The sequence below is a fragment of the Polypterus senegalus genome, chromosome 1 (assembly GCF_016835505.1).
Source record: "Polypterus senegalus isolate Bchr_013 chromosome 1, ASM1683550v1, whole genome shotgun sequence".
Taxonomy (NCBI): domain Eukaryota; kingdom Metazoa; phylum Chordata; class Cladistia; order Polypteriformes; family Polypteridae; genus Polypterus; species Polypterus senegalus.
Genome location: NC_053154.1, coordinates 143985341 through 144011745, shown reverse-complemented (window position 1 = coordinate 144011745; position 26405 = coordinate 143985341). Strand labels below are relative to the sequence as shown.

The 26405-nt window shown below is 37.5% G+C and overlaps 1 protein-coding gene across 1 annotated transcript in view; it reads right to left on the bottom strand.

The window, feature by feature from the left end:
• nyap2a (neuronal tyrosine-phosphorylated phosphoinositide-3-kinase adaptor 2a) overlaps positions 1–26094 on the bottom strand; it is a 167714-nt gene extending 141620 nt beyond the window's left edge. Inside the window, exons 1-2 of the mRNA XM_039759683.1 lie at positions 24735–26094; positions 22630–22853 (exon numbers count right to left, since the gene is read on the bottom strand). Coding sequence (XP_039615617.1) covers positions 22630–22823 — 194 coding nt within the window. The 5' untranslated portion in view covers positions 22824–22853; positions 24735–26094. The remainder of the gene's footprint in view (positions 1–22629; positions 22854–24734) is intronic.
• Between the last annotated feature and the right edge of the window lie 311 nt (positions 26095–26405).

Genomic DNA, 26405 nt, shown 5'->3' with positions numbered 1-26405 from the left:
ATGGTGCATGCAGTTGTGCATCGTAACCGAAAACTCGGTTTTTAAAGACTGCTTACTTCATTGTGTTTTAACCTCAGTTGTAAAGGATTGTTTTAAAGATCCCATGGGATACCCCTCACAAATAATTTTACATGCTGCATATGGCGATTCACCTCTGCGAGAAACATGCCTCTATGAACAGTCAACATGCAGGTGCATGTGGCCTCTACGACAGACGAATATAAATGACGCAGTTTCTTCAGTGTTGTCGCGTCCGAGTTGGTGGGCGTGGCTCTGCGAGTTATTGTCGTATCCAATGGTCTTGGAGTTGGTGGGCGTGGCTCCTTCCTGCGTGCACCATCGGTGTCTTACTTGTCGGCAACTCAGCATTATGCTTTTTTAATATCAAAGAAATCAAACTGTACCGTAAATATACTTACGATGGAATAGTGGTGCAGTGATAGTGCTTCTGTCTCTTAGTTCTAGGTCCTTGCTTTAAATTCCAGTTTTGATCACTGTCTGCATATTTTGACCATGTCTGCATTAATTTTCCACTCATATCCCAAAGGTGTCTGCATTTGTTTAAATGGAATCCTTAAATTGACTCTATGTATATCAGGGTATCCTGATATATACCATCTTCCTGCCCAGCTGTTGCTTTGTTCTTTGCCCTTGACATTGGCTTAATAGACAATGTTTCACCACAAACCTGAACTAGACATTGATAGTGCAGATAATCTATATATATATATATATATATATATATATATATATATATATATATATATATATATATATATATATATATATATATATATATATATATATATATATATATATATATATATATATATATATATATATAAAAGTCAATGTATGTGTGTGTGTATGTATGTATGTATGTATGTTCCAGTATCACTTCCAAATGAATGCACTGATTTTCATGAAACTTGGTGCACATGTTTCTCATTGGTCGACTACAAATACTGTAGGGTGAAATCAGCTCTAACCCACCCACTTCTGGGTAGGCTAGGGGTGATCTTACGGTCTTGTATGCATGTTATCATCCAGTTGACACTCAGAACAACCACCAGAGAGCAAAATGGAGGTGACTGCCAGCATTCTTTATGTCTGAGTACCACCACGCCCCTGTTGCTTTTGAAATTAAATAGAGCTGGCTTGTTCTGATGATAACTGGATGATAACATACATACATGACAGCAAGACAAGCACATTAGTGAGTCTTCATTGTTTGTTAATTTATTTTATTGTTAAAGTTGTGGGGGGTTTTATTATATTTTTCTCAAACAATTAAAAAAAAACACTTTATTGTCATCACAGGCAATGCCGGGTATTTCAGCTATGTTAGCTGGTATTAAATATGAATGGATATAAATACATTAAGATTATTTAATGTTAAGCAATGTTTGCTTACCCACTCATTTCTATAGACCTGTTTTGATGTGGGCACAATGGCAACACACCAAAGTAAAACCACTGGGCCAATCTTCATCCTAGCAGTGTTATATAGCTCCTCCTGGAGAATTCCTAGGTGTTCCCAGGCCAGCCGAGACAAATAATACCTTCAGAGTGTCCTAGGTCAGCCTGTGTGAGTTGTATTGGTTGTCAACATCAAAGTCTAGTGTTCCAAGATATTTTCCCACCCATGCCTGTGACGCCACTGCCACTGCATTACATTTCATAGTGATGTTGGTAAGCCAAGCTAATAGCTCTATATACGTTTTTCAAGCTGACTCCAACTCAGTTATGTGGGTCATCTGTCACCATACACTTACCAGCAAACACATGCAGTCTGGTCTAGGTTGTGCATTGTGATATCTCTGTTCAGGACAGACATTTTTTTTTTATTTATTTTGAACAGTGATTAGAATGTTCTGTTTGGATTATTCCAATTTCTGGTCCAATGGGTGATCTGATTAGAAACACACCGCTGCTGTTGATTCAGCACTGGTGTATATACAACTTTCAGTAACATCAAGGTCATAATAGGTCAGCATGTTAAAAATGGAGGGGTACAGTATGTAGGCAGTAAGTTAAAAGATGATGTTTGAAATAAGGGGTCAGTTAGCGGGAGTTACACTGCTTTTCAGAAACTGATGCTTTTGGAGTGAATTTTTTTATATTAAAAAGTCGCAATAACTTGGAAACCTTTCTCAGTAAGATCAGGCAAAAAGCAGGAAGGTCAGTACTGGTAGAAGGCTGACCTTTCATTAAAGATATTCATTGAACAATGTAGATCTTTATAATGATGAACACTTAAATGAGAGACATCTAGGCAGACAGTAACAGAACTCTCAATAAAACCCAGACCTGTGGACCTCAATGCTAACCACTATGTAAAAGTTCATAATACAATTCATCTTAAAATCTCTATACAGCTAGAAAATCTTAGTTTTTAATAGATTTATTATTACACAGTCACTGCCAGAAGAATATAAGCCCTATCTGCTGTAGCATAGCAGCCCTGGGGAATTCTCAGAAACTGCTCATTTAACAACATAATGTTAACTGGCTAAGAAATAGGTTGGAATGAGAAGTCAACAACTTCCTCAGTACCATGAAATGATCTTCCATTTTATTTGGTAGTCCTCCAAATTGCCAACAGAACATATGAATGGGCTGCTCATAAACATATGTATAGGGTGGTCCAGATCTAAATTATGCAATTTTCATTACGCTATAACTTATTAACTTTATTACATAGAAAATCACCCAAAAAATCCCGGACCATCGAGAAGTGCGCAAACTGATGACATGAAGAATCATCTTCGCACCGAACTGGAATCGTCCCGCATAAATCAAAGTCATCCAAACAATCTGGATCTGCATAATTAGATCTCGACCACCTTGTATTGGACTATGCATGGTGGGTCAGAAAACTTTCTGAGACAAAGCTGTGTAAGTAATATAAAGTGGGAAGTGTCTTTGTGTCACAGCTATGATGCCACACATATCCCTTCTTGTACCACATAAAGTCAGTGAACCCTGATCTTCAATATCCATAATTTGATTCTCTTTAGTGTTCCAATTATACAAAGCTGCACATTCACCATTACCTTCTGTACTTAGTAGCGCTCCTGCTGGGAGAGCACACTATTCACAGAAGATTTAGCTTTGATGATATCAGCTGGGGAATTCCCTTTTCAGGTTCAGAAATTTTAATAAGTTCCACAGAAGAAGGAAAAAAAAAACATGTTCAATTGTGCAGCTCAAGTTCTCTCAGAGAAGAGAAAATCACATTGAGGCTGCAAGGGTAATCCATAGTGTGCAAGCACATGAGGAAATGATCATTAAAGGACTGCTTGCATGTGTCATCAAAGCATAGTTTCCTAGGAGAAGGCTTCCTTGTGCTACAGGCACAAATCTGACATAACTGTGGCATGTCATACATAATTGGCCAAGACGGAACATCTCCACAAGACCTCCAATGAAAATTGCAATACATGTTTTAAATAAGCAGTGTATTTGAAAGAAAATTCAAGCCGTAATGGCAATTTACAAATCATATGGAAAAACTGTGTATAAAGGGAAGGCTACCAAACGTCTCTTTCATTTTATCAGTTTGTTTTTTTTTTCATATTGACTCACACAAATAGGAAAATCTGCTTCTTTGTGTCCTGTTTGGTATCATCTGAAAGAAAAACTTTGTGTGCATATTAAATGTGTTCCTTGTATTATTCTAGTATGTGTGTGCAACCCGTATTTAATAAAGGCCTAGACTTACTGTGGTTTCATTTTTTGTTATTGGAGTCATGTTAGGTGTGAGTGAGTCACCTTCACTCACATTGTCTAGTGCTTTATATCTGCAACAGCATGACAACATACTAAGAAAAAGCATCCTTCCTTCGCCACAGGCTGCTAATACCATTTGTAATACAATAGTTGACTTGAACTTCAGTAAGATTTGCTTTACTTTACAATTGTTTGTCATGAAGTTATGGTGTTTATTTGTTATTTTCCTGAGTATATTGTTTCATTTTCTTGGGTGCTGTCATTACATATTTTTTTTCCATTGGTGCAGCCACGTTGTTTACTGGTGCCTTCCCATATGCTATAACATAAGGTGTGTCACACTATACTGTTTAACATGGCAATGCACAGTCCTCAATATCCTAGCTTTGGGATTTAACCATATACCAAATTTTACTTACATTTCTTTTTAGGTTTAAGGTTTTGGCCTTAAAGTTTTGTTTTGTTCCTGGCTAACATTATTTTGTCTAATACATTGGTTTAAGTCCATCCATCCATTATCTAACCTGCTATATCCTAACTACAGGGTCACAGGGGTCTGCTGGAGCCAATCCCAGCCAACACAGGGCAAAAAGCAGGAAACAAACCCCGGTCAGGGCACCAGCCCACCGCAGGACACACACATACACACTAGGGACAATTTGGAATTGCCAATGCGCCTAACCTACATGTCTTTGGACTGTGGGAGGAAACTGGAGTACCCAGAGGTAACGGGGAGGACATGCAAACTCCACGCAGGGAGCGAACTCGGGTCTCCTAACTGCGAGGCAGCAGCACTACCACCGCACCACCATGCCGCCGCATTGGTTTAAGTCACTAGATTTATTGTCCTTCAAGTAACAATTTCCAACTTATTTGCTTATTTTCCCTCTTCTTTCTTAATCCCTCAAAAACTTTCTTTTTGGTCAGCCAGTTTTTCATCTAGGCAGTGACACTATTGTTTGATTCATGATGAAATTAGGCGCAGTACAATAAGCACTAGTCTTGTGTTCCTATCATTAATGCAATGCATTCAGTTTTGATTGTTCATACCCTCAGATCCCACTGTTTATGTAACTGCAGGAATAACATACTGACCACTGGCACTGAACCTATTTATGGGCACCACTTTTGGCACATTTGCATACCTCTTAGTTAGCTTCCTCAATTATAAACATGCACATGGTGTCCAAACAGCTTATTGCAAAATAAATTATTATATCACATCTGAAATCTTACACTCATGTATGCTTACAGAGTAATGGCAAATGGGCATTAAGTAATTCACCCAGCATGGCAATTTATTTTAATTCTTCCATTCTGACATCTTAGTCCAGTCGCCCACACACATTACTTTAGGTGGTCTGTTTATCTTGGACCATCATGATTATCAATTCTTTCTCTCCTGAATTGGTGTCACATGGAAATAATTCAGATGTCAGGGAACTCTTTGCTACCTATTACAGTGATGATTATAAATTGAAAAGAGTGTAATAATACACAGTTATAGGGATATTTATTGTGTAATGGTTTCAAACATGCTAAGCAAAATATTGAAAGAGTAGGGGTGAGGGTGCAAGTGTACCATATGGTGAACTGGCATCAGAACTGCCTACTTTCTTGCCCCCAATGCAAGAAGACAGGCATTGACTTTATTTGACCCTGAAATGGATTATCAGGTTGGCAAATGGATAGCTAGATGGATGGTACTGATTAATTATAGCATTAACCTTGTAGTATTTTGTACTCATAGTATGAACCTGAAAGAGTTTTTAATTCTCTGCATCAGTAGGCAAAGAATTAAATATACAGTACTGAAAATGCAAGCACCTTTAAATAGTGTTCTGATGCAAAGTGACTCAGTAGTTGGCGTTTTTTATCTCTTAGCTAGAAGAACTTATATTTGATTCTCAGCTTTGAACATGCTTAATGTGGAGTTTTTACATTTTCCCCATGCCTCCAAGAGCTTTCCATAGCTTCCTGTCACATTTTAGATATGTGCATGTTGGTTTGACTGGTGACTGTAAATTATCTTGGCATAACTGAGTATGGGTGTGAGCATGAGTGTGCTTGGCTTCACACCCATTGATGGCCCTTACCTTATATTCATACTGCAGGAACTGACTGCAGCTCTACCAACCCTGTAATACATTAAAGGGGGATATGCAATGGGTGGATAATAGAAGATATATACAGTAATTTGTTTCTGAGTTTGTATAAATATACCTACTTTATATATAAAAACTTAAGCCTAAAAGTACAACAATTTTGTGTGACTTTATTATGTGATGTTTTTAATAATGCTTTAAATTGGGTTACTTTAAAACCTACATATATATGTTTGGTATCATTCTTTTCAGAATTTATCAGACTTTAATGTGATGTTGTTAGATTTTCATATTCTTATTCCATTTTTAAATTATAAACTAAAAAATATCAAGAACTCACGTCCCGCGAGACAAGAGTTTGTGCCAAGAGATTTAGCCACACCCGGGGCGGGAAATAAAAGATAAAGAGTAGGACAGCTGCTGTACAGGCTTTTAAATGTTTGAAGCACTATGTGAGATGCAGATCATGCGGCACAGCAACAGTAGCAAGCCAGCATCTGATTGAGAAAAGAGCAGGTAAAAAATAAACTATTTATTTCGCATTGTATCACCGTTTAAGAGGGGGTTTCCCCGCTCTTCACAACGCAACGCGAAACACAGTTTATAGCATTCCATGCAGTTCTTGCCCAGCGGTATACATAGGACAAACGTCAAAAAGAATTGCAACACGTATACAGGAGCATCAAAATGCCGTCAGAAGGAAGGACTCACGATCACGGATTTATATGCACACAAATTCAACCAGACACACATTTAACTGGGACAGTGTACAAGTAAGATTTAAGGCCAGTATTAAAAGTGCCAGAGAGCTGGCTGAATCTTGGCTATCAAATGAAAACGCAATTAACAGACATTTGGACATGAACCCAGCATATGCAAACTTAAGAAGAAAATCTTCCTCATAATAAATAAAGCTTTATGACCAACACTCTCCTAACCCCACCTCATTACTCAAAACTGCTTTATGATACATGATTCATTCTCTCCCTTTGTTGTGGATCTCCAAGTACAAATATGCAAACCGTATCACAAACCTTCACTTTCATATATATATATATATATATATATATATATATATATATATATATATATATATATATAGTGGAACCTTGGGTCACGACCATAATTCGTTCTAAAACTCTGGTTGTAACCCAATTTGGTCGTGACCCGAAGTAATTTCCCCCATAGGATTGTATGTAAATACAATGAATCCATTCGAGACTGTATGAAATGTATGTAAATATATTTTCTTTAAAGATTTTTAAGCACAGAAATAGTTAATTATACCATAGAATGCACAGTGTAATAGTAAACTAAATGTAAAAGCATTGAATAACACTGAAATAAACACCCAGGCTCCCTTCTCAACTGGTCACTCGCTCTCAGTTGCACGCGAGCCTGCGCTCGCTCTCTCTCTCGTGCGCTTGCTCTCTCTCTCTCTCTCTCTCTCTCTCATGCTCGCTTGCTTGCTCTCTCTCTCTCTCTCCTGCACCGACTTTCTCTTCCTGCTTCCTGCAACCTCCCATTCTTTCCTGTTCTCTTATTTTTCCCTTTAGCCGACTTGCACTTCTATTTATGAAGAGGCGTGGCAGTCTTGGTAATCAGCAGATCCTGGGTATAATTACGGATGCGGACCGCTTCTCACCTGTGCACTTAGGTGAGAAACGCCCACATCACTAACTCCTTAGGAACCGCTTCGGCCACACACCACCACACCCCCTCGGTAAGCCACGAGTGCGGTGATTATTTATTAAAACTGGCCTTTTTGACGGAAGCTGTGGACTGGTTGTACCACAGGAGGAAGCTGGGTTGAGAGGAGGTTACAGTTTTGAGGGAGAGTCCCTCTGCGTGATGCACCAAGTACAGGGAGGGACTGAACACGTGCAGAAATCATCGGCCTGTATGAACTGGAAGGGAAACAAAATAGAGTACAAAGAGTTCACAGCGAATGCACAGGGAGAGACTGAACACATACAAAAGTCATTGGCGCGTACGAACCGGAAGGGAAACTGGCTTCTTCGTCAACCGTGTGTGTGGTCATGAACAGGTGGAAAAGTTTGGCAAACCTTTTGGTTGTAACCCGATTTATACGTGTTCAGAGACATTCATGAACTGAGGTTCCACTGTATATATATAGCAATGTAGATAATCAGGTTGGCATAACACCATAAGATCATCAACTTAAACCATTACCTCTATCTGACTGCACTGTCTGGAACAAGCCGCATCATTCTCGCTATTCATTGTCTATACTTGAATAGTATAGATACTATAAGTGTAGCATGATATTGGATAGTGGTTAATGTTTTGACATCCTAAGGCCCTGGCTATGGTTCCTGACATGATTACTATGTGTGTTTTCTTTGTGTATGGTAGTTTGAGTTCTTCTTAAATCTAAAAGATGGGTATAAGCAACTGCACTTCACCCTACCACACTCACTCTATCTATCTAGCACAGTTTTGAAAGCTTCAGAAACCAGTGATTCATTCATTAATTCATTGATAAGACTGCATCAACCAGCTCAAAATTTATTTTATTTCACTTCTGAAACTCATAACACAAATGCACAATAAGAATGGTAAGCACCACTGGACCTTGAAGCTATGTGCAGGAATTAAAGTTTCCAATATGCTCATGAGTCATTCAGTCATCAAAACAAAAGGCACTTATGAATTTGACTCATCTGTGGCATAAGACAAGAAGCCCCTGCATACAAACCCTCCCACTTCTTGGAAGAATGACTCAAATGAAATAGAAAAGGTTATGGAGATGAGAGTAACGAAAACTGTCATGTAATCTGGGAAAGAGAAGTTGTTACAGGAAGAAATCATAGAGCACCAAAAGTACAGAATAGCAGGTCAGGAGGGCACAAGATGAAATGTAAATAAGCAACATAGTGCAAATACTCTCTTTCATTAAACATTTCACCAGGCTTCCTTATGTGTGGAGAAAGGGACGATCTAAGTGGTGTTCCATCACTTCAGCTTTTAGTGCAACTTGAAATTAATATTAAATAAAATAAGTAATGTCAGATTCTACGTTTGGCTGAATACGCTGTTCTTCAGGAGATGCTGTTGACAGAGTTATAAATATATTCATTGTCATCAGCAACTGCCTTCTTCCAACTGCTGCTAGGCAAATTCTGTTATACGTATCTCCAGCCATGTACTGGAATTTTTCCTAATTTCTGTGGAAACGTCTCAGCAGTATGCTGCATTCTTCACTTCATATAATGCTGAGAGGGGTAAGACTTTCCTCTGTTCAGTTTTCTACACTGTGATTTTTAAAATAATTTGCATATATATGGCTCCTTTTAAATGTTATCCCACCAATGAATTTCCACCTCCATTTGGAATCATCCAATTTGGCACTCATATCTGTTTGAATCTTTCCATGCAGGTCAAATTAGAAAGGTTAGAAGAATCAGTGTAAGGCTCTGGTATTTTATGTGAAAAATAGGAAACGTTTTCAGGACTGACAACTGGAGAACAAAAAAATAGCAAACTAATCAAAACAAGCAGACATTTGAAAAACAACATACTACAATTAAAATATCTCCCCAAGGCTTCAAAACAAACAGATTCTGATCTAAAAAATGAGGCTGAAATCTGAACCCCTTTCATTTGTACTTCTTTGATACAACTGGCACCCTAATCCCTAACATCAGACACTTCACTATCCATGTTACAGTTACAATTAAAACATTTAAAACCAGCAAGTGGTTTAAAGGAAAGTGGCAATGACTCTGAAACATTTTCTAATGAATTAATTAACCAATCATATAACAAAATGAATCATTCAATAAACCAATTAATATTCATTTTATAGTGTTTATCACAGTCATCATCATCCCATTACTGTAAACGAAACTTGTAAAACAAGATGACACAGTGTAGCTCATGCTCTAGTTAATGTAGACAACAAGATGAACTAAACAATTTTTAAAGAAGGCAAAAATGAGTCAAATGGAGAAAATGTACAGGTTTAGAAGAAACCAGGTACAGGGACAACATTAAAAAACACAGCTCACACTCCATTTACAATGGAAAATCTCACTAACCCCTCTGTCATGGCATATTGTTGTGAGGTCAGGTTCAACAAAACATTGTCTCACTAGAACAAAAGAATTTTGACAAACAAGAGGAGACAATTCAGTCTGCCAGGCTCATTTATTTAGGTAACGCAGTAGCTAAGATGTTCCAGTATCTTATCCAGTTAATTCATAAAGGTTCTGACGGTTTCCGCTTCATCTACATGTCTTGGTATTTTTTTAAAGATTCCAGTACCTCTTTGAGTGCAGAAGTGCTTCCTGGCTTCACTCCTAAATGCCCTTCCCATTAATTTCCACTGGGGTGCCATAGTAAGTGATTCACCCTTAAGCAGATCAGATTCTTCTAGATTGACTTTACCAGTGTCTCTGAAGATTTTGAAGACCTGCATTAGATCCACACGCAGTCCCTGTGCTCGAGACTAAACAGGTTTAATTCTCTGTGTCTGTCAGAGTACGACATGTCCTTAAGTCCTGGTATGTAATCGGTTGCTCTGTGCATGGCTTCAAATGCTGCTACATCATCTTTGCATTTTGACCAGAACTGCACACAGTGCTTTCACTGGAGCATTTTGTAGTCTGAGCATAATATCCTTTAATTTTTAATCAATTTTATAACCTACAATTTTATTTGAATTTGAATAGCTTCTGTGCATTACTTAGATGATAAAAATATTTTGTCAGCATAAACGACCTAAAACCTGTTCCTGTACAAAGAACATTGTTTCCCTTCTTGTATTTATAACTGATGTTCCTTTCTCTCATGTGTACACTTTTCTACATTAAACTGCATTTTCCAAATGTTCACCCCATTGTGAAGCTTGTCCAAGTCTTCTTGAATTGTTTTTTTTCTGCCTCCTCAGTGTCTGCCATTGTTCCAATTTTAGTGTTATCTGCTAATCTCACAAGTTTACTAACTATATAGTGAAATTTAGGTTATTAGTATGAATCAGAAAAAGTAATGGGCCAAGGGCAGATGCCAGAGAAACTCCACTGAGGACCTTTCTCCATGTGGAGCATTCTTCTCTTACGTGTACTCTTTGTCTCCTACAGATTAACTAACTTGAGATCCAGTTTTGTAGATTAACACTGATGCCTACAGTTTCTAGTTTCAGAATTAATCTTTGATGTGTCGCTGTATTGAAGGCTTTTTGAAAGTTTATGTCATGTTTGGAGCTCTGATTAATAAGGCAAAGTCGAGCTAATGGAGCCCAATGGTATCCTTCCACAAGCCAACAAAGATGTTATAAGAACTTGTTGATTAAGTCTTTGAAATTGCTGTCAACAAAGAAAGAAGGATGCTAATCTCTATACCTGTAAATATGGCATCAGCTTTAGCTCAAGCACTGAGCTATACCGATACATTGTAGATCACATGATGTTAAGGAGGACTTCTGCTATTTAAGTCTGATCTATGTTTTAAATGATCAAACAGGCACAGTTATGGCAGAAAGCAATGACCATGACATGATTAAAATCATATCTCCAGAAACTGTGAACCTTAATTCTACATGAGTTGTTTTAAAGTGCTCTATAAATAAAATTGGATTGGATGAGTGCTTTTTAGACAGAAGTGTTCATTTCTAGATGTTTAAAAGACTAGATACACAGAAAGACATTTTTCATAGCTGGATGTACAGAAAATAATCCATCTGAAAATTAGAATCCAATTTTCTAGTTAGACAGTAGCACTACTAAATCCTACACCATGCTACCATCACCTAGAGTCTGTGAAATTAAAATTTTCTAATTTTCAAGGAGTCATTGAAAACTGTCTAGAAATTAGCTGGCAACACTGTATAATGACTGTCTCTTATTGCATTGGAGCACATCTTAATTATGTGAGGTAGTTATAGTATTATTAGGCATTATTACACTGTACTTATTGTGAAATTTGAACAGTGCTATAGGTGCATGCACAAATATCTTCAAGAATAAGAAATGTGTCCTTACCTTTACAAAGATACTCAGAAAATATGCAATTACTAGGCTGACCTGCCTTTTAAGGCGACTGACTTTTAAGTTGACCACTTCTTAAGGCAATTCAATATGTAGATCAATTTGATATTTTATACAAACTCATTAATTTGGTTATATTGCATTTGAGCGGTATTACTTTAATACTCGTAGTTTCTGTTATTTTTGTGATGAAAATTAAACTTTTTTCTATATTGATGTCGCCCTTTTGAACCCCTCTGATATTTACTACGCGGTGAGGCATTTGTACTCCATCAACATTAATTATTTCTAGAGACATTATTTTGTCTATTTTTCCAGCGCATCACGCACAAAAGCAAGGGAACGATGGGAGCACCAGAACTCTGCTCACATCATGCTTCGTACCGCAAGCTGCAAGTAGTAAGTCTGTGATAACCGGAATACCACTATGCTTTCCACTCACGGGACGGAAGGACAATCCCGATCGCTTTTATATAGTAAGAAAGAAGAAGAAGATATTGCACAGTCTGGAGTAGAAAATCATCTTTTACCTGGAAAAACGAAACTACAAATCCCATCGTGCATTGCAAAATGGACAGGGCATGTGTGAAACTCCGTGCCTGCGTAGCACTCACGGGACGGAAGGACAATCCCGACCACTTTTATTTAGAAGGATGAGGTCTAATTGCACTAAACCTTGGCATATACTTACAAGGTAATTACAGTGTATATAACTTGCATTGACAGACATTTAATGTCAAATGTTTGCTGACAGATATGCTGGCATGGCAGTAGTTCTGATGTCTCAAAGTAAGGCGATTCATATCAGAGGTTCTCCCTGTGGAGTTTGCATGTTCTCCCCTTGTCTGCGTGGATTTCCTCCAGTTTCCTTCGACAGTCAAAAGACATGCAGGATAGGTGGATTGGCAATGCTAAATTAACCCTTGATTGTGTTTGTGTATGTGTGTTTACTCATCTCCTACCACAGTGCTAATGCCTCACAGTAAGGAGACCAAGATTCTTGCTGGTGTGGAATTTGCACATATTTCCAATGTATGGGTTTTCTAGCTTCATCCAACAGTCCAAAAAGGTACAGTTTAGATGGATTGGTGATGCTACATTTTTCCCTAGTATGTGTATTTGCGTGTGTGTTCACCCTGCAATGGCCTGGTGCCCTGTCCAGGGATTGCTCCTACCTAGCATCTTATGGTTGCTGAGACACACTCCAAATTCCCCACAACCCTGCTATAGATAAGTGGGTTTGTAAGACGGGTGAATGTTTCCTGAGAGCTTATATATTCTATAATACTACTAGATATAAAAGTGAAAGGTACTTAACAAGATAGCATTATTCGTCTAGTGGACTTAAGAGAATAGCACTTTTGAATTTTTTTTTTAGAACTAAAATAGCAAAGTGCTATGCTTAAAAAAAATTACATGGTGGTATTATTACTGTGACAGACAGGTGCCCTGTCCAAGGTTAGTTCTTACCTTGCACCCTATGCCAGCTTGGATAGGCTCCAGCCCAAGCCCCATGACCATGGTTTGTAGATTAGACAATGACATGACACGACATGACAATATGATTGGCCCTGCTACTTCACAACTTTAGAAACCCATATTGATTGACAGTCACTGCCAATGTGGACTTTGTTTGTTCTACCTGTACAAGTTTTCTCTTAAGTTTTGAAAGATATGTATGTTAGGTTAACCATTGACTTAAAAATGTGATCTGTGTGTGTGTGTGTGTGCGCATGTGTGTCCTCCATTTAGGTTTGGGCTTACTTTGCATTTAACGTTTCAAAAATAGACCCAAAGTCCCTATAACCTTATAATTAGTGGATACATAATTAAATAAATACAAGGCCTCTGGGCGACTTAGTTCCTTAACAAAACGTTGATCATACTTTTAACAGGAAAGTGTGTTGACATAGGGCTGTTTAAAGCAGCGCATTATTTCTCACTTTGATTTTGGTGTGAAACTTAATTGCCCCCCTTCCCCTATGATAATTTCAATTTGTGGATACTTGATAATTTCATCAAGTGAGTTCCGGTCCCCTTCATTCAGTGGGGCAACATTCCTCTCTTGGATACTCTTTCATTTCATCGAGCGGAGAATAAAGGGTTACTTTGGTCATTTTGACTCACAAATGCTCATTAATTTCATTAAGCAAGCGGGAGGGTGGTCACTCTTGATCATTTTGGTGCACAGATACTCGATCAATCGTTTAAACAAACAGGGTGTTTTTGGTGAAAAAAACCTTAGCCATCGCAGGGCCCCCTTATAGGAATGAAAATTCAAAAAACAGATCTCCTTAATACAGTAGTTCTTAACCTGCGGGGGGCACGAAGTAACAAAAAGGGGGTGTGAAGATGTGAAAAAAAAGAAAACAAATATCAAAAATATCAAAAAAAATCTGTTGAAACCAAAACAAATTAACTTAAACTACATTCTGATACTAGAACAATAAATATAGAGTTAGATAAATGTCGATAAAAGTTAAGCAGGTATAATAAAATATGCATCTACATTTCAAAAAAATGTTAGGGGGGCGCGATTAAAACTGTTACGAAAACTTGGGTCACAAATACTTAAAGGTTGAGAAACGCTGCCTTAATACCTTTTTGTTTTTTCCTAGATAACAAGATCAGAAAGAAATAAAATGGTGACATTTTCTTTTGTCTCATTCCTCTTGAGAGAAAAAATACTTCTGTATTCTCACAAGTGTCTCCTCTTGATTCTCATCAGAAATCTCAGCAAAGTCATACAACGGGCTCAGATTTTCCAAGTAAAGTCTTGACACATTTTTTCAATTTAAAAGTATTTGCATAGTGTGCTCAGTGAAATGTATGGACAGTTGTTTGTGGTAATAAAGCACAATGTACTAAGGGTACAAACGTGTAATCTTTGCTTCTGAATAATAGTCTTACTTGCTCAAATTTACATTGCTGTGCTCCAATTTGATCTTACTCATTCTAGAAGAAAAGGCTGGCAGAGTGGCATAGCGGTTAAGACTTCGGACTTCAAAAGCTGATGTTGTGGATCCAAATCCCACAACTGACACCATCTGGCCACGAGCAAGTCACTTCAACTGCCTGTGCTCCAACGGGATAACCAAAAAAAATGTAATGAATTGAATAAAGGCATCAGTTCAGTAATAAATAAAAGATACAGAGTCTTGAAAGAGATTAAAACAAGACTAGAAAGAGATCTCACAAAATATAACCTGCTTTTCAAATCCAATTCTCAATTTACCTCAGATCTATTGTCTTCTTTTGCTCTAAAGTTATTTCTTTTAAGGAATTTTAGGAGAAATATCAGAGAGAAGAGTTAATTCTTAAATGAAACATAAATGAGAATCTCTTTTAAGTTTCATGAAATATCAAAGATCAACCTGTGGGCAGTAAAATTTTCCTATTGGCCTGGACATGCACCCAGAACACCCTGATGATACAACCACCTCTGAATAAATAGAACCTAAATAACAATTACTACTGTTTTTCTCAACTGACAGTTGTACCAAATTTAATTTTAAATGTGAGTGCCATTGAGAAACATGACTATACTTCCTTAGAAGGTTGGCGTCCTTCAACATCTGCAGTAAGATGCTGCAGATGTTCTACCAGACGGTTATGGCGAGTGCCCTCTTCTACACGGTGGTGTGCTGGGGAGGCAGCATAAAGATGAAGGACGCCTCACGCCTGGACAAACTTGTTAAGAAGGCAGGCTCTATTGTAGGAATAAAGCTGGACAGTTTAACATCTGTGGCAGAGCGACAGGCGCTAAGCAAACTCCTGTCACTCATGAAGAATCCACTGCATCCACTGTACTGTCATCTCCAGGCAGAAGAGTAGCTTCAGTGACAGACTTTTGTCACTGTCCTGTTCCACTGAGAGACTGAGGAGATCGTTCCTCCAGCACACTATGCGACTCTTCAATTCCACCCGGGGGAGTAAATGATAACATTATTCAAAGTTATTGTCTGTTTTTATTACTCTTTAATATATATATATATTTTGTATCAGTATACTGCTGCTGGATTATGTGAATTTCCTCTTGGGATTAATAAAGTATCTATCTATCTAGTGCTGCTGCCTCAAAGACCAAGCATCCTGGGTTTGATTCTCACTCTTCTCTGTGCTATCTGTATTGAAATGAATCATTCCCCCGGTTTCTGTGTGGGATTTATTCACATTTTTGTTCAGAAATCGTCAAGGATGTGCCATTTACGTTAATTGGGGTTTCTAAGCTGGTCAGGGGGAATGTAAGTCTCAGCAGGTTCTGAAGTGGACGGAGGTGGCTCCCTTTTGCACTGGATGCTACTAGGATGAGCTTGACCCAATTAGTTGGATCACGTAAGTTTCATAATGTTATTTTCTTTATGTTTACAAAATCTAATTTCAAATATAACTTAAATTCCTAATTACTTCTATTTTTGCTCCTACTTTAGAACTAGTAAATCAAAAGTCATGGTTTCACTTACACTTACAGGGAAGCAGTGATTTTTTTTAACATTTATTATATGTTATGCTTTCCTTTGATTATGCCTCAGCAGACTCATCTTTTAATCTTTATGTCCTCCTTCTATTCATTCCATTACCCAAAATGTACTTTGTCCCAACTTTCAGTTTCTATGAAGGACCCCACTCTTTTTAGTTTTCCTCTGCCTTTTGCTCAGTTATTGGAAAATGTTGTCGTTCTTGTTTGAATGCCCTAATTTTAATTTCCTAATCTAAGACCAGCAACTAAGACTAGATAATGAATGTTTGGAGGGGTAAACTTTTACTATGATTCCTTCATTCCATCTTTTGCACAAAGCTTTTCCCATTTCTTAGTGTTTCAACATTTTACAACTTTCATTCTTGTGATTTCTTTTGTCTCTTTTTCATCACCTTTCTTTGCTTGGAAGTTTGTCCCAGTATGTACCCCCATAATTATTCACACCGCTTTTGCCACCCCTTCTTAAAGAAATCCCATGAGTGACCAGTCTCACTGCACTTTCTCTTTCTTCTTAATTAACACTGTTGTCTACGCTCTCATCATTCTGTCATTTGTCGTGCACATTCAACTGAGCTTGTCTTTTTTCCCCTCTCTACTTCACAGATGTTTGAAGTCTTTTAGTGTTTTGGTGCTTGTATTATGTTCCACTATTTCTATGTATCTTGTCCATTAAACTATTTTTTTAATTTCTTTTTTTATTTTCACCAGATTCTTTTGAAAATTTTCAACATGGTATAAGGATACCATACATATGTAATAATAACAGATCACTTAGAGTTTTAACTGTGTAGTAGGAATCAGGATCTTAAAGAGTCCCAGGTAGTGAGGAGCCATCTGAATGATCAGTTTGTTATGGGCGCTGAAATGTGTACTGACAATAATGCTCACCTCCATTTTTTACCATTTAAAAATGAGCAACTGTCCAAATAAGAATGGAACTATCCAGATTATAATTCTGTTTATATCTCTGATTATATTACCCAGTCTCTCAATAGATAGATAGATACCAGCACTCTTCAATTTTAAGATCATAGAAGCTAAAAGCCTATCCTTTTGAAAATAACCATAAAAGGCAGGAGCTGCCATTGGAGAGGGCACAGGAACACCCCAGACACTCTTGCACTCACACACATTGCCAAATTTCCTGATATCAGTCTCTAATTAAACTGTCCTTGAACTGTGGGTGGAAATTATAATACCAGAAGGAACTGACATGAAAAAAAAGAGTATCTGCCAACTTCATCAAATTTAGGTTCCTTCCATGCCAGTGCAAAATGTATCACAAAAATCCTCAGAAAATCTGATATGCAGTCACATTATGTTATATAGTGTTTGATAACTTGCAGCATAAGGCGTTTGACCAAAAGATTAAAATTATGAATAGCAAGTTATTGGTTATTTTACATAGTATTTTTATTGCAATTAAATACCAGTAAAATGGGTTTTATAAGAATTACTTGTTATAAAAATGCAAAAAATATTAATTATTCAATTAATGTTCATTTTCAAAGGTAATTTTAATTTAAATATTTGTTTCACACAGTTGCTTTTAATTGTAATCAATTAACCAATTATCCTTTATTTTAAAAGAATCACTTGCACTAGGGTGCCAGGTGGTGCCCTCACAGATCCAGTTTTGTCTCTCAGGATTTAGTAAAGGTTTCTGTGTGATTGTGTGGATTTTTCTATGGCTCCTACTGTTTTCTTGCCACATCCACACAGTTCTGCATGTTGGATTACCTGACCCCAGTGTGAGTGAGTGTGGATGTGTATGTATTTGTGCCTTGCAGGTTAATAGTATTGTGTTTGGGGTTGTTTAGTGTCTTATGCACAGGGGTAAGTCCCCTGTGACTGTGAATTGAACCAAGGAATGTACATAAGTATGCATTATATGTATATATTTGTTATGTAAAATCAAATAAATTTGGCATTTATTATCCATTGCTTAATCTGCCTAATCCATGGAAAGCCTGTGCCAATCCCAGTAGCACTGAGCTCAAGGCAAGATCCAATCCTGGAATAAGCACACTCACACTCTTGGGATGTGGATAGACATGCAGTGAGGACACCCCATGGGCACTTTACAAGGAAAGCAACGCATATCCCACTGGAAAAATACCCTTGGCTGGAAGAATCAAACGTGATTGAGTGAATGTACTATATGTTGCAATATAAAGTCTTAATATGTTACATATCTTTAATCATCTATACCCATTTTGTCCCTTTCAGGAAAGTAGGGTGACTGGAACCATCCAGGGAACAATGGGGACAAATCACAATGGGCCATCAGTTTATTACAGGAATACTCATACACATGCACATCTACATACATTACATCAGGCCATTTAGGAGCTGAAAACCCAAACAGGCATGAACAGAACACTAAAACTGTATTTGAACCCAGTACTTTACAGCTTGAACACCAATAGAACTCTAAAAATATACTTTGATTTATAAATAGTAAGAGACTGGTGAATAACTGTTAGACTAACTAATGGCTACTAATCAAACCTGCAGTGATTTAATTGGGGGCCAGCATAATAACTTTTTTAAGTGGACTGTCATGCAGTTTAAAACACCAAATGGTCTCCACTCTCCATTTCAGTTCAGCTAACATTCATCATGCTGAAGACTGTACTTTAAGGAGATTAATTTAGTAGTTTTAGTTTGAGGATCATACAGTAGCTACTTTGATGAAATTGGCCCCTTTGTTGTTAAAAGCACCATTCAGACTCCTGTTGAACCACAAATGTGTACTTACCTAGTAGTGTGTTAGTCATCCTAGTGTTACTACAAATTCATCTTATTAAATATTACTGAAGGCTTGCAGAATCTTTGTTACAAGTCTGTAGTACCAAAACATGTCAATATTATTTAGCCAATAGTGATTCACAGCATGCTGATTCTATTAAGCAAGGCCGCTATTAAAGAAATGAGCTCATCCTTACAGAATGAAAGAAGGTCAGTCAGTTTAAACCAATGTGCTGACGATAAAATGAAAATTCAATATCTGTGTTCACAAATATATTGCCTATAAGTGTTTTTTTTTTTTAATTAAGGTTATGGTCAGGCAGTAATGCCAGTCATAACAGGCAAGGTGAAAGAGTCATTAATATCTACACATACAACTGACATTTGAGTAAGAAGCTGTGATGCGAAAAATGTATCCAGCAATATTTCTGCAAAATCTGCTTTCATGGCAGTGTGAATTTTGCTCATAAGCAAAAGCAATCATCTTTGCCTTAAGCAAAACAAGTCACAGATCCCTTGACAAATGAACAAATGAAGTAGAAGTTGCCCTTTTTCATCCTTTCCATGTAAATACAGTTCTGCCCCACCCCCAGCCCCGATAATGAAGTAAAACTGAGAATTATTCATTTATTTTGACTTGAGTGAGCTAACACTATCCTTTGGGATGTCACAACGCTTTTATAGTACTCTTCGTTTTGAGACTGCAGTACCTTTAATCTGCTCCTAGGCAGTTCATCTGTTACTAGGCAGAAGACAGACCCTGCCTGCAAGCTTTATCATTTTATTTGGTATCTAAGGCTTTTACACTTAATCTCAGCTTTGCAACATTTTTTTTCATCAGTTACTGTAAAAATTAGGTCATTTCATTGACCTACTTATAGTTGTCATGAAATATCCTGCTTTTTTCACTTTTTTCTTCCTCTTTTTCTTTGGCTTCAATAAACGCATGCTTAATATTTAATATATCTTAGGCAGCTAAGGGTGTTTTTTTTAAATACTGTTCTGAATTCAGCTCCAGTAAAAAAAAAAATGTTAACAGGAGGAAGCAGGATGCCATGAGAGCCACTAAATAGGATAAATGCAAATTACTAGCTGTGTATTTTCCTACAGTAACAGCTTGAAAAAACAAGCACAGAAGGATATTTTCAGCCAATGTGGCCCAGATTCTCCTTGTTACTCATGTCAGTATTTTAGACGTGCACTGGAATGCATTTTATATCTCCAGAAATGCACAACATACACAAAGATGCAACCTGCAGGAAACATTACTTTTATACAGTTTTTCATTAGTAGTTAACACTACTAGATATACAGTTCATGCAATTAAACATTTTACTTAGTGAGATACTGTTTTTATACTTAATAATTTAAACAAGGTCTACTCAACTTTAATTTCGTGCACCTCCTTGAATAGTAATTGAGGTGTGATTTTATCTGCTATTAGTTACCCATAACCCATAACATAATCTAACCTGTTTAATGTAATTCAAATTATGAGGTGTCCAAAGCTGTTTCCCAAAAATCAGTCCAGGGTGGGGCACAAATCCATCATGAAGCTCACTCGAGAACAGTAAACGCCTACACTCACATGGCTTCAGTTTGCAATCACGAGGATGTGAGAGGAAAATTAGAGTACCAGGAGAAAAGTCATGCGGACATGCGGTGAACATGTAAACTTCACACTAACAGAAAGCAGAATTCAAACCTTGTATGCTGGATCTGTGAGATAGCACTTCTAACCACTACACCACTATGTCATCCAATTAGTTAATAAATCAGTCTTTATTGTATGCAAAGCCATTCAAAACAAGCACTTAATTAGCTGGTCTTATTACTGCTCAAGAGGTTGTATGTACAGTATGTCCTCCTACCAGGGTGGTCCAGATCTAATTATGCAATTATGAAAAGGCGAACACATCACACCCGCTGTTCGACTGACTACCGTCTCCCCGCCATTTTGGAATACAGGGCAGGTGCTACCATCAGCAACAAAAAGAATGTTTTGTGAATTCTCTATGTAATAAACTTAAGTTATAGCGTGATAAAATTAGATCTGGACCACCCTACACTTTCCAAGTCATAAACAATGGTTGTATAATATTGTGAGCACGAGGCATAAAAGAACTAGTGAAAGTGCTTTTTGTATGTGTTGTCACACATGTGCATCAGAAGTTCGCCTTACGAGATCTGTCAAGGTATATAATAACCTGATAAGAGGGGGCACTATCACTAACACTGTCTTCTCCTTCTCTTCCTGCAGCACTGAGAAACTGCCCAGTGAGGGCACCTAACTCTGCCCATTCCAGTTCCCTGACCATAACAACCCCGGCTTCCAAGAAGATGGTGTAATTTTGGCAAGAACAACCCGCTGGACAGCGCTCACTAGCAAAGTGACTCTAATTCACGGCTAGAAGCCGAGCCCTACTTTGTTATCGGAAGCCCGAAGACAAGAGCACTAACACCTAAGGAGCATTTTCTTTTGTTAATTAAATGGGATGACCGGGTTGACACCCCAGATTTTCTTCGGCAAGTCTGTCATTCCTGCACTCGGCCACAGTGTCAAAAATCCTTTACCAGTAGAAGTATGCCAGGTTAAAGACTTCAAAAACTAAAAAATAAACTGTACTTCAACTTAGCTTCTTCAGAAGTATTTTTCTTTGTGGTTTGTTGATTGGCTCTTTTCATAAATTGAAATTTTTTTTTAAACTATTCACTATTTTTGAAGTGGATTTTTTTTCAGAATTCAGTGGTGTTACTCTGTGCAACAACAAACATGTTGTAGCCACCTGTAATAATAAGATGAATGAAGAAAGCTACACAACGCTATCCTGATATTGTAATTATCAATAATGGTTGTTAAATATGGGTATATTAGAATGCCCAGAAGGAGTTGGCAATCTTTTGGCCTTGGAGCATGTTGAGGTTTATTTTCCATAGTATTCTCACTGGCTGGAATTTTTGTTTTCCTCTCATGCTTGGCTATACCATAGCACTTGTTTGTGAAACTGAACATTTACTGAACTTTCTTATTTTTACAGTTTTTAAAAACCTTTTATGAATTATTTTTTAACTATGTCCTATTTAATCTGGGGGTTGGTGGCAGAATTGGCACTCCAGTCACCATAAAAAACCTCACATTAGTTCCATCCCGTCTGAACTAGTGTGGTGCTGAGATGTCACCTGTTGCATGGATCGCAATCGGGTCCTAATCTGGGATACTGAGTTGGTTTGTCATGTGGTGGGTACAACAGAGCACTGTATCAGCACGTGCTCCTAACTTCTCTCTCTCTATATTTAATCAATTTAATTTTCTACTATATAAAATTAAAGTTATGAAGGAATATTTCACAGATATAAGCAATATTCAGGTTGAAAGTAAAGGAACTCACTCTTACACATCTACTGTAGTCAAATACAACTTAACAAACTAAAACAGCTTAATTTACTGAAAAATATATTCTCAATAATATGGTTGAACATGTTCAGCTACAAGCACATATTCTCAATGCTTCTTTGCAATGCTGAATGATTTGAAGCACTCATTTTCTCTTACCGTTTAATTGCCTCTTCTTGTCTCCGCTTCTTCTCTTTCAGGTAAGCTAAGTTGGTCTCATTCCTCATTCGATCGCTCTCTCGAGCAATGTCTGAAGCATTCTGTATGACCAGGCTGTCATAAGCTTGGAGCCCTTGGTCTTCAACATAATGAAAAAACTGAGTCAAAGTGGCTTCTTCCTCTTTTGTATTCATTTTTCTTCAGAGGCAATGTAATAACTCTTGCTGCCAACAAGCAAACACATAAAATATTGCAGTGAACAAAACTAAATGTTGATGTTTGATTTACTGTGTAACACTACAGTACATAAAAAGTGACTTACAAATAATAATAAAACACATAAAATTCTTAAACCTGCATAATTCAGTTTTGTGAAGCACCAGGGTAAATCACACAAATACTCACTCAAACAGGGACAGTTTAAAGTCTCCAGTCAAAGTAACCAGAGCTTCTATGGGATATGAGAGAAAAACCTGGGTATCTGAGGAAAAGCCACACAATCAGAAGGAGAATTTGTACACTCCACACACAGTGAGGGTGAGGTTTAAATTTGAATCTATGAGGCAGCACTGCTACCCTCTGCAACAATGTGCTGCCCTCAAAAATGCTCTTGCAAAATAAAAAATGTATTAACACACACCTGTACCACTAACTCTAACTGTACTGGTGTAACCCCACACATTGACATTACAAGCTTTATTATGTGATGCAAATCAAATAATATGAAAATGATAATGTTAAACAGATGAAGATTTTACTAGTGATAAAATATTCTGCCTCTAACTTTAGGAGTTTCAATGTAAGCACACATGCAGTTAGAAAATGCAATAGTTGCATCATCCAACAAAATGTCATTTCATTGTTACTGAATTGTTTTAGCCCTGCGGTGGGCTGGCGCCCTGCCCGGGGTTTATTTCCTGCCTTGTGCCCTATGTTGGCTGGGATTGGCTCCAGCAGACCCCCGTGACCCTGTAGTTAGGATATAGCAGGTTGGATAATGGATGGATGAATGTTTTAAAAGCTTGTGTTGACTATTTTCCCACTATATGCTGGTAAATACTGGACTGCAATTTTTGATTACATATAACTGACAAATATTAATATTAAATGTATAAGGAGAAAATTAGTTATGCATCAACTAAAATTAACTTCTTAATACAGTACATAATTTATAAATGTTCTGTTTCCTTATACACTTTTATTTTAATGTCCCTTTGTAAATTCTTGATTGTTATAACTGTAAGTTGACAGACAGGCATATAGATAGATAAATAGAAATAGCTTTCATGTGGTTTTACTGATTGCTTTGTTTATGTAATTTCTAGGAGATTAAATAACAATTCATCACAACTTACCAAGTACATTTACAGACTTTATATTTTATTTATACCATTATTATGCCAATAGACAAGTATGTACTTCCCATACTATATAAAGTCTGTCATCAAAATCAACTAAAAATACCTTTTATTTGCATTGATTGCCACAATTACAGTTTTAAAAAAAGTAAAATATTTAGAAATGTATACGTACATCATAAGTCTATTTAATGTAGCCATTCATCACACAATGACTGATTGCCAAGATCATGTGTGTTCTCATAATTCAAGTGTTTCAACAGAGCAATAACTTCCAGGCCAGACACTTGTAACAGTCAGCCTACACTTCTCACATGCTGCTTATTAGAGGGTCAGAGTGGGGCTCTGCAATAATGGGCTCTGTCTATTTACTTCCAAAGACCTAATCCTTCAAGGTGTTTTTTTTTCCAATTCAACAGTTGAACTTACTGCTTGTCTCTAGTAACATATTTTTGGGGTTGAAGTCATCATGTTGCTTGTCTTATTTGATAGCATATTTTTCTAATACATTTTGTTTTGACAATATAATTAGAAAATTATGCTAATTATAAACCTGTTAACTTCTTCTTCTTAACTTCTTTAGAACAGAAAAATGTTTAACAACACAAATAATAATAATAATGTAACATCAATACTGTTGTGTGACCTCCAAACAAAAACATTACTAAAATGACTGCTTCTAATTTCATGTGATTTAAGCTTACACTGTGACCCCACCTAACAAAATTAAGACGGGTTTATACTTACAAAATGATGCAGAATCTCTGCAGACACTGAAGTGCAAACAGAAAGGAGTTAATTTCTTCTTAGTGGAGCCCTTTCTCCAGTTTGATTCTGTATATGAACAACAGAATTTTTCAGCACCATAGGAGACCGACCATTTGTAAGCTGCTGCTTAAAAAATATTAAAGGGTTCAGTTTTGAAGTGTTTGTTTTTGATGAGGAAAGGCGGACAACTGCTCATTTGAATCCCGGGTGGCTGAAAAGCCGACGATGGCCATCTCCGAGCTTGCAGCATGCAAAATCGTTGCAGCGACTCGCAGCAGGTGTGATTTTGCAAGAAAACAAACCAGCGCTCCGTTAATCCTCCATCACAAACAGTGTATAAACAAGGTTTATGTTGATGTCCGGTGAATGATTTGTATCCACTTTACCACAAAGCGTAAAAAGACGCAACCTGTACAGGAAAAAGGAGCCTTGCTAGTAAGCTTCATTTGCTCATATTTCTTCCGACATAAAAATGATACTGATGAAAATTTAACACCACTGGCAGATATAGAGCATCACTCATTTTCTATATTGTGGTTGTTGTCGCTTGTGTTGTTTCTTTTAACAAAGACTTCCGTTCCGTAGACGCTTCCTCGTCCCCATTAGATACATAAGGCTTGGAATCGACAGGCGCTTGGTATCATTCCTCCCCCGTCGACCAATATTGGTAAGCTTGCGATCTTTAGTCCGTCAGAAGCCGCAGCAGCAGATTAATTAGGGATTTTCACTTGTAAATCAGGAGACAAAGAGCAAGCCTACTGTACCATTGACGAAGCAAATATCATCCCTTCAGTTGTCTCCCCTCCTGTCTCTCTGTTGCTCTCTCTTGCTTTATCTGTTTTGAAATCACACACAGCCTTTACCAAAGCTCTCCAGCAGCGTTCCAGCACCACGGATAGATCCTTCCTGGGCCAGTCAGTGACAGGGGGGAGAATAGAGAGCGAATGAAGCCGCATCCAACACGCAAGCACCAAGGCAATCTCATTCCGCCTCAGATTTCATCTCCCAGGGGTCTAGGTCCTCATTATTATTATTTTTTTTACCTAGGCAACAGTCTCCCTCCTACGTGCTTCTGTGCAGCCAAAAATATGACTGGAAAATAAGATAAAAAAAAAATAAAAAAATGAATCCATATATAATAATGATAATAAAAGACATACAAGTTATTAAGTTGTACATAATTAGAGCAACATAACTCCGCCTATCCCCTAAATTTCTTGCTGGAATGGTTACAGTGGAAAAAGTTAAGTATGTCTCTTCAGAGATCTCCAGATGTGCATCTGCCAGGCAACCACGGTCGCTTTGCTACGGAACAGACTGTTGCTCTTTGTGTAGGAGGGGCCTTTTCAAATAAACCTGACCAAGCCACCTGTTCTTAGATCAGCAAATCCGCTCAAAGGCAACTAACGTTTTCTGATGAATTAACAAGCAAAGCGGAACGCTCAATTCCCTTAAGTGGGAAGGAAAAAAGATATAGGGACAGTAGAAAAACTGGCCTTGGTGTTCGGCCCATGATGAGTCCTGGTTTTACTGTTTGGCTCCGCCCACTTACCTACCTTTCGCGTCAAGTTGGGAATTGCGGTTTTGAAATGGCGTTTCAATTAATATTATATACGTTTGTGCGGTTATATTTTGCGTAATGTAGCATTT